The 13,762-nt window shown below is 44.0% G+C and overlaps 1 protein-coding gene across 2 annotated transcripts in view; it reads left to right on the top strand.

Moving 5' to 3' along the window:
* magi3a (membrane associated guanylate kinase, WW and PDZ domain containing 3a) overlaps nt 1-13,762 on the top strand; it is a 106,240-nt gene that overhangs the window by 75,880 nt on the left and 16,598 nt on the right. Inside the window, exons 4-8 of one of the 2 annotated variants that reach the window (XM_040152933.1) lie at nt 5,121-5,327; nt 7,764-7,926; nt 8,795-8,874; nt 9,519-9,576; nt 11,530-11,636. In XM_040152933.1, coding sequence (XP_040008867.1) covers nt 5,121-5,327; nt 7,764-7,926; nt 8,795-8,874; nt 9,519-9,576; nt 11,530-11,636 — 615 coding nt within the window. Of the gene's footprint in view, nt 1-5,120; nt 5,328-7,763; nt 7,927-7,950; nt 8,308-8,794; nt 8,875-9,518; nt 9,577-11,529; nt 11,637-13,762 lie in introns of those variants that run through there. The other variant, XM_040152934.1, reaches the window with a different exon arrangement.

Below are 13,762 nucleotides of genomic sequence, written 5' to 3'. Positions count from 1 at the left end.
TGCCAAGGCTGGAGCACAAGATGGGCTTCACCCGCCCATGGCGCTGGCAGTCAGCGATGAGTACTGGGCAGACTGGGCAGTGCCCCAGAGTGAAAGCCCGTCCCCGGCGATCAATGGGGGTCTGTGACTGCGGCTGGCAGGTTCAAAGAGGCAGAGGGATAAACGTAGAGTGAGGATGGGGTGGGGCGGGACAGGGGCTCCGGGAGAGAGATTGCGAGGGCTGAGCCAGAGCATAAACCCTTGCGATGTTTTCCCAAACTTTCACAACATAAGGGATGTCTCCAGTTTCCATTTGTGTTTGACATTGCCACAAAACCCATTTGCTTGAAGTTCGCATTGCCAAATGACGACGGCTACATGAATCTTTGCTCTCTAGAATTTCCATCGCAGATTATAATGAGAGTTTTATGAAGGGTATGGCGCGATCTAGAGAGGTTATGTCTCACTGCAGTAACTCTAGTCTCAGTTGTCCTCACATTTTTTTCAGATTCTCACGACCTGGAGATGAGACATGCTGGCAGCTGCTGACTAAAACAGATGGCGGGACAGCCACACACCCACACACACACACACACACACACACGCACATTCTTTCTCACCCATAAACACACATAGCCCTAGTACTGCATATTTAAGCTTGGAGTCTCTCCGGGCACAGCAGCCTTCTAATGGGAAGCAAGCTTAAAAAAAAAAAATGCTTCCCCTGACGTGAAACTGCTTCTTACTGGCAGCAATCACAACCGTGCATGTGCGACATGAGTGAATAGCTGTGTAATTCACCGACAGTGCTAAGCAAGTGTTGGCCCAGGCTGTTAAAATGAAAATGGCTTTGCTTTACACTGTCCACCCACCACTTTCAGAAAGCTGCAAAAAAAAAAAAGAGCTCTAATGTAATAGCTCTGTGCCGGAATGATCAGCCCTCTGTGCACACGGTTTCTGCTGCTACCTTTAGCACCGCTGGTACTTGGTACTTGTCATTTCGTCAGCACGTAACAAAAGATTAAAATTAGAGAGGCCATTGATGATGAGCTGTGTGATGGGCTCTGATGTTATTATCCTCTGTGCTTTTCTGAGTTAAAGACTGATCTTGCCTCCAATAGGTTGAACACGGAAAGCCAGCCGAGATGTTTATTAACCTCCCCGACAGTTTTCATCCCTCTAGTCGGTCTACACTTTGTATACTGTGAAATCGTTGAACTGTTCATGGATCTGAAATGTTGGCGAGCGGGCCACCTACAGCACATCGTGGAACCCCAAGGTCAAAAAAGATTGTATCCGTCATTAGGGAGCAGCTTGTTGGAAGAGTTATTCTTTCCTAGGTCTTACTGTCATTCTTACGTTAATTTGTGCTCCATCTCGTTGCTTGTTGTTACATTTAAAACACGGCACCACAGCTTGTTGATCTGTTGATTCAGTGCCCATATCAACAGGTGTCTATTTTTGTCACTAACACACACACAGTCATGGGGAGCTATTAGCACGATGGCTCCCAGGCTTTTTTCCTTTTCTTTTTTCTTTCTTTCTTTATTTAGTTTTTTTAATCTAAGGCAGTAATTTCAGTGGAAGTTTGGGGTGGCCACTCTGACATCGTCACGGTGGCCCTAGAGTGACCTGACACACTATTCAAATCAGTTCAGATTTTTTAGTTTTTTCAGTTTGGCCAGCCGGTGGCACAGAAAAACATTGCACGGACGGAGAGAAGAACAGATTCCACTGAATATCAGCAAATTCTGGAGGCAAAGGTCCTGCACTCAGTCAGGAAAACTGAAACTGAAAAGAGGCTGGTTTCTACGACAGGACATTGATCCAAAGCAGACCTCAAAATCCACCATGAACTACTTGTTCTGTTAAGTTTTGCTTTTTCTTGAACCTTTGCTACCATCGTGTATCCAGAACACAGTGGCAGGCCTATAGTAACTAACAATATAATTTTAGCCTCAACCTGTTAACTTACTCATATAGAAATTACGTATCATATGATCAGGGCTGCAACTAACAACTATTTTCAGTTTCATATGATCTCGATTGATCAGTTAATCATTTGCTCTATAAAATGTAAAAAATAGTACGAAAAATATACATTAAAAATAATATAAAAATATTTGGATTTCTCAGAGCCCAATGTGATGCCTTCAGATGTCATTTTTGTTTAACCAACTGTCCAAAACCCAAATAATCATATTTTTATTGCTCGGAAATGACTGAAACGATGAATCACTTATCAGAATAGTTGGCAAGTTTTATTTTTCGGTCAACTAATCAATTAATTGAATGACCGTTGCAGCTAAAAACATGATGCCTCAGTCAGTCTTGACCCTGACCGCTTCTGACATGCTCAGTACTTTATCAAACATTTCTCTTCTCTCAAGTGAGCTAATTGATTAGCACATTTTCTACACGAATGAATGACAATAAATAGGGCTGGGGTTTAGGGTAGGCATCTTTGTTCTCTGTCTTTACTTTGCACTGTTTTAATGTTGTTGTGCCTGTCACATGTGAAGTGTTATTTAATCTGATGTTCTTTAGTTGTCCATTCACTCATTTATTTATCATTCATCTATTAGAATCCCAAATGTTCACCCGTTTGATCTAGCCCATTGTTGCTGTTTTTGATAATCAAATCGAATTCCTATTTGTACGGCTACTTGAAATCTTTGATATGAATCTATGATAAAACATACTACATACGGATGTCACATCAAAAGAAAGACGGGGCTTTTTTGTCACATTAGAATATTAATAGGCTCAAGAATTCTAATTTTATTGAATGGAACGGCGGATAATTAGTAACTACTATATTACAATATGATTATACACTGCACTAAAAATAATAATACAGCTTAGGGAGCACTCTGCCCCATAGTAGCAGAATATAGATACTAAATTAAATTGCGTTTTGTTAAAATGAGTTGAAGTAAAAGCCAACAGCTCATTTAATGATCTTGGCCAAAAGTCCTGAATCCTCCAAGAGACATCTCACTTAATTGTTTAGGTAAAGTTAAAAGCAAAACCTTTTTTTTTTTTTTTTCCTCAGGTTGTGTGATTTTACCTCTGCACTGGACGAAGTTAGAGATTCTCCTCAAAAGTGCTTTTCATATTTTGGCTCATTAGTACGGTCTCATTACGGCGCTATCCATCTCAGTGCACCGGCTTATTGTGGCCACGGTGCACTTACAGAGGCTACGTGGATGTTTGTGTGAGCTTCAGGAGCTGCGGAGTGCACAGAGCAAATTACCGCCTCTAATTTAACTCCCTCAATTTGCATTCCGTCAGTAAGCCTCCTATTAATTACAAACCTAGTAAAGGATTTAATGGTTTTCAATAAGGTACTGGTATTAATGCTTTTTAAATTAAAACACGGATTAATGTAATTACCTTCACCAATTATCATGTATGGTTTAACATGACACTCAGATAAATTGCGCTTTTTAGCAGATGTGTTGATTGCTTATATATCACATCCTAATCATATCTGATTTAATCAAAAAACAAAAAAAACTGTTAGGCTGTAAAGTCAAGTTGCGAAAGTTAGGTTGTCCTAACTTTGTATTTACATGTGAGGCCAATCAATCTGGATCTTACCTTTTTTTTAAATCTTAAATTCAATAATGCAAACAATAGGCTTTTGAAAATATTTGTTTAAATGAGAGAAATTACAATCTAAGAAAGCAGGATTGTTACTCATTTCGCTCCGTGTAGAACCTTAATTCCATCGTTTCATAATTTCTGTCTCCTTTCCTCTCAATCTCTGCTGCCTCCGGTCCGTCCTCCTTTGTTCCCAGTCTCCTATTTCTCTCTCTGCCTTCCAGTACACTCCTTTGTCACAGTGACTGTCGGCACCGCCTGATGTGCCGTTTAACTGTTACAGTACGATTTTCAGCTACTCAGACACAGCTCAGTCTTAACCACGCTGCAATCCCACACAAACACTGGAGGACTGTGGTTTCCCAGAGACAGAGAAAACAACCAGTGAATCAATATTTGTACCATAACTTCCCAGCTATTTTCTCATCTCTTGCGCTTTTAAGTTTTTGATCCTTTCTGTTATTCCTTATTTCTCCTGCATGGAGAGAAGGAGGTAGCGAGTGGTAAAGTGGGTCACCCCTTGCCTATAGTTGAGGAAAGACTCGCTCCGTGGAGTAAGGGGTGTTTGCTGCCTTAGGCACCGACATGACAGCAAAGGCAAGCTGACGGACTTAAAGGGGCAATCAAGTGCTTGAGAATCTACATTGGCATAAATGCTGTAGTCACAGTTCCGCGTGGAGTGAAGCAGTAAATATGACAGTAAAATAGTCCAGGCTTTTTGGCTTTGGTCTGAGGGGCTGGGACTATTGCATTAGTGAAGAGAGATAATAATAAAAAACAAACGCAAAAAACATAACTTTTGAAACACGTAAGAATACAGTAAAGAGTACGTAAACACAAAATGGTATAGGGCATAAATAATAAGATAAAAAAATTAAATTAGAAAAACTTTTCTGTCTCAAAGTCACTTTTTTCACCGATGGGAAGCCAGCCAGGGATCATTTCTTTATTGTTAGATTACAATCTCTTGCTAGATGGTTGGCGTGCCTTATCAGACTATTGCAAAACCCGAGACTTATGACAGCAAAAGCTTGGCCTTGTTTTGTTCCAAGCAGTACGGCTCTGCCAGATACGATTTGTTGCTAACAAACAGTACTCGCCTGTGCCTTTAAAGAACTTTTAAACAAACGGTCTCTTCTTGATCTGGTATCCGCGAAGTGGTTTTGTGCTTAGTTGTCTCTCGCCATTCTGTGGTGTACAAAGCCGGAAAGAACCTGTGATTCTTTCCTACAGTATTTAATCTTAGTGACTGTGCGTGTGTGCATAGTGCTATTCCTATACTCAGGAAGACCAAATGTACTCACAAGAGCAGAGGAGTGTTCAAAACAATGTTGTCCTGCAATTTCTCGGTCTACTCTTATGGCTATGTTTAGAAATAGATTTTGGGTTAGCTGAGCGTAAGGGTTATTTATGGTTAGGTATGTAATTAAAGGTACGGTTATGTAATGAATTTCGTCAAAAAAAGCCTCCACATATTAAGTAAAACAGATTCAAGAGTGTATTTTGTTGTCTCTGTCACCCTCCCTTCATTCCAGGCAACTACTATGGGACCCCTAAGCCCCCTGCAGAGCCCAGCCCCGTGCAGCCGGACTTGGTGGACCAGGTCCTGTTTGATGAGGAATTTGACACGGAGGTCCAGCGAAAACGCACAACCTCTGTCAGTAAGATGGATAGAAAGGACAGCGCCGCACCCGAGGAGGAGGAGGAGGAAGAGAGGCCTCCTTTGGTCAACGGCCTGGCTGGTGAGAGACACCACTGTCTTTTATTTTTCTCTGCTTGCAAAATTCTTACTGCTAGTTGTGATGCAGCTGGGCTCCATACTGCTTTTCTCCAATTTAGACTCCAGCATTTTTTTTTCTTTGCTTAATTTATTTATTTTTCTGTCCAGCACTACATTATATTATCCTCAGAATGTAGAAGAGCAAGGCCTTTTTTTTCTTTCCCCCTTATCATTCTCTTCACCAAACAAACATTCTCAGGATTAGGTTTTTTCGCATGCAAGGCCAGCACTAAATCACAGCCCGGCAAAGTCAAGTGGGAGCCAAAGTCTGTCTGAGATCAATAGAAGCAATCCCTTGGTTAGAGGGATAGACTTTGTCCTTGTTTGATTCCTCTACAAGGATGTCCTCCCATGGTTCACGGCACAAACAAAATCAGAATGAGTTTCAGCTAATGGTGAACTGTTGTCCTCATTGTGAAAGTATTTGAAAAACCTCTAACTGCTGTATAATAACGAAACAGTACAAAATAAAATGGTAATGGCAAGCCAGCATTATGTGCAGACATGTTACATAATAACAATTCATAGGAAATACATTTTATTTTCAGTACCACTCACCCATCTTAAAACAGCAAACTGAGCAAAGTAGCAGCTTCTGGCTCTGTGCTGCTCCAGCTGGAGCAGACCTCCCCCCCAGCTGACCTTTCCTCTAACCAGCCCCAAACACACCCTGGCCTGGTGCATCATGGCACTGCCTATCTGGATTGTTAGCCAAATGAGCCGCTCTGCACAAGAAGACCCAGAGTTGCAAAAACAGCTTTTGTCCAGTGCATATTGGATTACAATGCCAATTTTGTTATTTTTTGTATTGTTTTTATTTTTTATTTTTGAGGATAACTAGTCAAATACCATTTAAAGATATGCAGCTCAGTTACCATAGTTTAAAACACAAATAAATAAATATTCAACACTCATGCTGGAAGAAATTCAAAAAAGTTTCTTAACTGAAACCAGTGTGAATAGACCACAGAGCAATGCAGCTACAAGACATTTTGAATTTTGAGGGGTTTTTTTTTTCTTGCTTTGGATTTCAAGGACTTTTTCTCAATGTGAGGAAAATAGGAACATCTTTGTCATTAACATGTTGCTGTCACTATCACATACTATGTATACATATATATATGAACAGAACGCACTGACCTGCAAGACGCCGGCCATCTGGCACCAATAGTAGAGGCTAATTCAAATCTTAAAACTATTGATTTACATTATGAACCAATTCTGGAAAGGGAAGGCATCTTCTGAGACTCAGAATTTAGTTAAAAAAAAACCCCAAAGAGATCACTGAGCACGTAGAATGTGTCGAGAGAATCATTGTCAGAGTCAATGTTTGTGGCCTTCGGCTGTAATGATGGCAGTTTGGAGCCCAGCCAAGACACCCCACCCGTTGTAGACGGATGTCACTCCCAATTCCTTAGTTCATGAGTTGTCTCGTCACAAACGCAGTAGTTTATACCTTTGTCAGCATGTTGACGGACTGGATTGCTTAAGTGGTGATGTCGGGATGTGCAACAAAAGGAGGAGTGATAGCCATGACCATGCCTTGAAGGTAGTTTAATAATGGTCATGCATTACTGTGAAAAGCTATTCTTCCTTTTGCGTCCTTTTAGAAATCTTGTCAGTTTTTGTGGCTCACATGCCCAGATTTGCAACAGCCCCAGTTTATATTTCTCCGCAAGGGCTGAAAGCACCTATAGCCTAGAGCAAGTGTCTGTATGCAGTCATTTATCCTAACTTTGTAAGTGGACAAAACCCTCCCCGGTCATGAAAGAGAGGCCCCAGCTTCAGCACAAAAAAGCTCTTGACTCCTTCCAGTCAACAGCTGTCACTTTCCATCTCTACCATTCAGTTACCCCAGCTGAACAGACTGAGCTTTCAATGACATGACGAAGCTGGGTCATACACAGTCAGATGAAAACCTTCAGATAAGAGCCTCACACGGACAGGCACCCACACACGTCAAAATTAGGCAAATACGCACACATGTAGCCTGTGTGATACTGATAGAGTTGTGATGTGGTGCTCGTGGCCGGGCTGAAGCCTTGGTCAGCTCTGCCCTTGCCCTGGAGGCAGTTTCCTGGTACATCGCTGCTGACATGCAAATCCTATGGCAATTGCTGCGCGTCCGTCCTCTCTCTGTGTGCTCTCTCTGTCTCTCTCTCTCTCACTCTACCCCTTCCTCTCCTGTGGATGTAACAGTCCACCCAGTGTACAGAGCAAGAGCAGCTCGAGCGGCAGCAGCAGCAGGGAGAGATGCGAGGAGCCCAGAGGAGCTCCAATGGCGCCACGCTCTCACCTCCTGTCTCCTTCTCCTTCTACCACCTCCCGTACCCCTACTCCCAAACCCTTCCTCTTTCTGTCTCCATGCCCGTGTCCCTCTCTCCATGCCGGGCCCCAGAGCACAAGGACAAGGCGGAGTGGAGGAAGACGGTGCCCAGCTACAACCAGTCAGCTGGGGCCATGGACCTGCGTGTATGGAACACACAGGATGAAAGTCAGGAGCCCTTACCTAAAAACTGGGAGATGGCCTACACAGAGACCGGCATGGTCTATTTCATAGAGTAAGTAGCCTTTCTACTGCTACTTGCCTGCCTTGTTTTGGTCCTATTACTCTCCCATTACATCAGCATTGTGCTAATCCCATTCCCAGTACTCTTCCAGTTAATGTCTTTTTCTGCCACTGTAAGCCAAATGTGTTGAGAGATCTGGCAGTGAGTCCTTTCTGCTCCCCATCCAGCACATTCCTCTGTGCTGTATCAAAACAGGTGTTGGACAGGGAAGCCATCTGTAGGCTCCTATTTCGTTCTCAATTAACTTTTTCTTTTATTTCCCCTGTGTCTGATGTCGGTTTTGTTGGCCGGTGCCAAAAGCAGCAGGCCCGCATTGTTCACCTGGCCCGTTAGTGTGGAAGGCGGTCAATGCGCAGACACTGAGAGAGCCAGGTACTGCTGCTCGCTGCTAAATCAATAGCTCATTCTGCCAGTGAGAGAAACAACAGGCTAAATGGAGTTCGCCACCCTTGACCTGCGCTCTCAGTTCTGCTCTTTATGATGTCTGCAAGCGCTCAGCCTTTTCTTTCTCTGGTCTATTCTTAATTTTCCTCCCTCTTCACTCTGTCCCATTTTCTCTCTCTCTCTCTCTCTCTCTCTCTCTCTCCCCCTTCTCCCTCTCTCTGGGTCCTCTGAGCTCTGTTAAAATTTTACTAATATTTTAAAGCCCTCTTTAATGAGCCGTTTAATCCCAAAAGATTAGAAGTTAGCCACACTCTCTGTTTCCAGGGAGCTTTTAGCTCTGTTTGTTGGAGGTGGTGGAATAGCTCCTGGGTAAAGTGAGAGTCACCAGTGCTAATTGCTGAATTGTCATGGTATCTTAAATGTTTTTAGATGATTTTTGCTGCGCCTAAAGGCCTGTCTCCCCTTTGTACTTCAGTCACAACAGCAAGACCACTACTTGGCTGGATCCCCGCCTTGCCAAGAAAGCCAAGCCTCCTGAGAAATGCGAGGAAGGAGGTGAGACAATGTCTGCAGATAGTTCTGTGGTAGTAACATTTGTACGAGCACTTATACCCCTCATTCCCACTCATATACTCTCCTCCCTGCCCACACACGCTTCCACTTCATCCCAACTCCCTGCTGCATAGAGCAGTGTATGCATGAGCCACATGCCTGCCTCTCTGAAGGGGGCGCTGGCTAACAGACGGATATTGAACAGCTGAGCGGGCCTGGTCACAGTCACGCTGGTGACACAGCACAAACCTCCAGTCTCCAGTCTGTCCCTCTCCTCCTAATGGCTTCTGGGACACATGCAGGGAGCTCATCAGTGCTGCATCCCTCAAAAGGCAATTTTCTATGGCCCCTCTTGCATAAAGAGATCCTCTGTGTTTGTCACACAGCAGCAGAAACTCAAGATGTTGCACGCATACACACCACTTGAGAGAGAGGGTATTATTTTCCAGGCCTCCCCTATATCGTCTATTAAACCCTAAACACAGTGACAAAAGCAGGCCTCCTGTTCTTTAGGAGTAGGTGAGCATGCTGTGAAGCTGCCAGTCAAAGCCCCACGCCTCATTGCGCAAGTCCAAATGTCCACGTAGTGCCTGAGCAGCGTCTGAAGTGATTTGAGTCTTCCTTTCCCCTGTTTGTTTTCCCCCCAGAGTTGCCCTACGGCTGGGAGAAGATTGAGGACCCTCAGTACGGCACCTACTACGTAGAGTGAGTAAACTTCTCCCTGTGCCTGATGGGGCCCAGAGGGCTACATCTGTGAAATGTTGGGAAATGGCTTACCGCGTGCCTATATTCAGTCTCTTTTTGTCTTTGCTGAAGTTACAATCAAAAGGCTCTTCCCAAGGCTTGGGTCTACACCTGTGTGGATCCCCTGAAGCCGTGTCTGCGTGTTTGATTTCACTAAGAAACCCTTTTTAGAATGAGATCCGTGGTATTATATTCGACTTAAAGCCATACGCACCGAATTCCAGATGTACTGAACCATTAAATGTGGTGCTGTTGAGTCTCAGAGGACTTGTGGACCATGTGAGAGGTGCATATTATGCTATTGTCCATACAGTAGTTTCCCACAGTCCTGCAGAAAGCAATTATGTCAGTACTGATAATACTGGTGGGTTACAGCTTTGTGTGTGTATGTGTGTGTGTGTGTGTGTGTGTGTGTGTTAGTGTGTGTTTGTGTGTGTGTGTGTGTGTGTGAGAGAGAGAAATAGGAGAGACAGTGAAGACAGCAGACAATGAACATCTAGGGTCCCTGAGAGCGAAACAAGGGCAAGATTCCATTCTTATCAATAGTGTAAACAAGAGCACAATGTTTCATTTTAGACCCATTAATGTTGACAAAGAGGGAGAGACCTGCAGGGAGGGGGGAAATCAACGCGCCTATTTATGCAAGAGGGTCATTCAGAGGTTGCCTCTCTTCTGTCTCGGCCTCTTCGTCTGGGAAATTTTGTTGTGAATGAACGACCAAATGCGACAAAGTGACACACAGTCTCATTATTGCCTCGACTGCTGCACAAAACATGAGGTGTGGCAATTAAGGACTGAGAAAGTGAGACTGAGAGCAGCAAGTAAACCCAAGAGTGGAAATGAAAGAGAGGGGAATTTTTATCTCTTCAGACTTAATGGGGTGGGTATCTCTGTGCATGAGTCACACACAGCAAGAGCGCAGAGTACTTTTTGTTGTTGTTGCACATGCGTGCACACACACATTATATACCATCAGCGTCTCAGCATGTGGCTGAATCACCGCGCAGCATCGCAGCGTTTTGTCCTCCCGCTGTGTTGTCATGACCGGGACTTACAGCGGTTGAAGCCCATTATGCGGATGAGCTATCTCTCTCCGTTACCATGTAGCCGTGGAGGGACTTTCCTCTAGGTAGCAGGAAATGTTTCCGCACACAGGTATGCCATGTGAATCATTAATTATCTTTAGATTGAGTTTGGTGTTAAATCCCCGAGGTGTAGCTGCAAGGCTGTTTATTTTAAGAAGCGTTTGAAGAGAAGGCTGTCTCTGGGCATGTAATATGATAAAGGGTATATTGTCGTTTACATCTATCTACAGTTTATTGAACGTTTTCATCCTGGGCTTACAATGCATCAAGCATATGTTTATCCCATCGTGACAATGTGGACTATCACAGCAAATAGTGCTGCTGATCCTCTCCGTCCAATTCTGTTGGAATTCACTGGCCATGTCTATCAAATGTTCTATTTCTGAGGTTTAGGCATGCTCTCATTTCTCCTGCATATGTGTTACTCTTTTGGCACAGGCAGATTTGGGTTTGTGGTTTACATACTGTATTAGCGGAGCCCGTGGGCTATATGACATGCTTTCTACCCAGCGTGGTTATGTCACCTCAAAGGTGTGCATGGCAGGCAAAGATCAGTATCAAAAGCGTGGACAAGCTGTATCCTGCCAGGCCAAAAGGTAAGACCACAGATGAATACAAAAGCAGAAGCATTAGCTGGCAGCTCAGACTGTGTGTGTAGTCAACTTACGTAGGTAAGTGAGTGAATAAAAACAGTAGGATGTGTGATCAGCAGAATGCCAACAAAACCAGGAAAACAGAAACATGTCTGCTATTCACAGCCAAGATTTATTTAACAGCTTCCAACATTTCCACTTCTTGTGCCTCTAATGTCGTTATTTCTCTTGTGCAGCCACATCAACCAAAAGACCCAGTTTGAGAATCCAGTGCTGGTAGCAAAAAGAAAGTTGAGTGTGGACACGCCTACTGCAGTACCGCTGCCAGCAGCCACGCCCTCAGGTAACTGCACCCACACCCAGGTCGTCTGGAGCAGACGGCAGACATGTTATTTACAGTAGTTTACAGGTGAGGAGGGATCTGCAGTTGAGCGAGATCATTTCTGTAATTTCGCTGCTCTTGTCTTTTTCTGAATTTTATGTAAACAAGCGGCAAGGGGGGAGAAAGTAGCAGGGAGGAAATGTCAGTTCAGACAAGTTTATTTTGAAAATCATCAAGTCCTCACCACGTTGAAAGCTGTCAATCTGCTTTAAAAAAAAACCTAAGAAGTAAGAATTCATTGCTCTCTGTATGAGGTTTATTTTTCTTTTCCCAGTTTAGGAAAAAACTCAGCATGATAGATATTGGTATTGCGGTTTCACACAGATCTTGAGTCAGTTTTGCGATATTTAAATTAAATGTCATTGTTTAGTTTGAGGGCCAGGAAGTTTTCCTCTAGGAGGTCATCGGAAATGGACAGGAAGTGAGATCATTTGCTCTAAACTGCATTCTGGAATGTAAGAGAGAGAGAGAGAGGCAACACAAAGCAGCACATGTGATGAATTTCAGTCTTGATTGAAATGATCCTTAAGAGAAATTAAAATCATGTTTTTATATTATTATTAGAAATGTATCTAGTGCCATCATCAGGTCAGAATTTAACTTTGCTCAAAACTTCGGTTTATCATCAAAAACCTTTCAAAACTAACGCCATCCCCGTCAGCCTTGGCTACACTTTGTGTTTAATCTGAGAAAGGCTAACATGCTAAATGAAGATGGTGAACGTGGCAAACATTACATCAGCTTATACCATCATGCTCTCGTCGGCGCCGTGAACGTGTAAGCATGCTAACATTTGCATTTAGCTCAAAGTGCGCGTCAGTACGGTACGTGGAGGTACAGCCTCACAGAGCTGCTAGCCTGGCTGTGGACTCTTAGTCGTGTTAGTGTCTTTGCCATTACCGTGTTAACCAAAATGCATCCATTACTGACAGTGGAACTCTTGGATTAATTAGCAGTCTTACAGCAGGATCTATCAAGGACAGATTCTAGCCATAACTACACGACTTTTTCATTGTATTACACAAAATGGTTGCCAAAAAACATACATGGTGGAGGTCGATGTGCAGATAGCTTATCAAAGGTTGCCACTAAGTGTCGGCGGCTCGGCCCATTGTGCCGTAGGTCAGTGGCTTTTACATTGGGCTGCGTTCCCTCCTCTTACCGCCGTCCCATAAGGTACCGCACACGCAACGGTGTTATAAAGACACGGGTTCCGGCTTTGTAGTCCTAGCTTTTTGGTCACTAAAGCAAAAAAACCTACATAACCAGCTATTAGACGCGTTATCCAAATACTGGAGCCCTTTTATCATCTCCGTCGTGCTGAGATGTCTGTCTGGAAGATGTTCTAACAGTTGACAGGCTGCTGATAAACAGCCCGTAGCCTCTGGAGCAACAATATTCAATTTGAATAATGGAGCAGCACTTCACTGGGCAGCTGAATTCATTTTGACAAGTAGATATGAAATAGGGAGGGCTCCGAGCTCTCTTTGAAAATGCTTTTGCCCCAGTCTTTCACCACAGTTCAAAGATCTTTCGTTAGAACAGAGGAAGGGAGTGAGAGAGGAGAGACCGGGAAGGAGAAAGAGGGGACTGCGGTTGAAAGTGAATCACGATCATAAATTGCATTTCTACCGGGTCATCTGTTCATCATTTACCACCTGTGGTGAATGCCGCCACTTAATCTAATCGCCCTCTTCGGAGTCAACGTAAACGTCTGAGAAGCGGACGCCCCGTGTTGTTGTGACACGAATAGGAATTGTTATACTCCTCTGTGCACAAACACACAAAGCATAAGCGCATTAGTATTCCAACTGGCCTCCGTATTTCAGACGTCCCCTGGACAGAACTGTCTGCCTCACTCCGTTGCATGCAGACCCCACCTCGCACAGCTGAGCCTCTCTGCGGCCTCTGGATGATATTGCCTCTGTGTACCGCCGCCAGCAGCTTCGGCTGCCTCCCCTGTGCCCATTCTGCACCTTCCCACCCTTTTTAATGAGAATTAATGGCTGGCGGTCTTGTGCAAATGTGTGGACGCGCGTGAGGTGGCTTCTAAACGCTGTTTTGACAGGGCTGGCTAGCCTGACCTC

This window comes from Xiphias gladius, chromosome 18 (genome assembly GCF_016859285.1).
Source record: "Xiphias gladius isolate SHS-SW01 ecotype Sanya breed wild chromosome 18, ASM1685928v1, whole genome shotgun sequence".
In the NCBI taxonomy this organism is placed as follows: Eukaryota; Metazoa; Chordata; class Actinopteri; order Istiophoriformes; family Xiphiidae; genus Xiphias; species Xiphias gladius.
The sequence above is the reverse complement of the archived record's forward strand: the minus strand, read 5'-3'. Positions and strand labels throughout refer to the sequence as shown.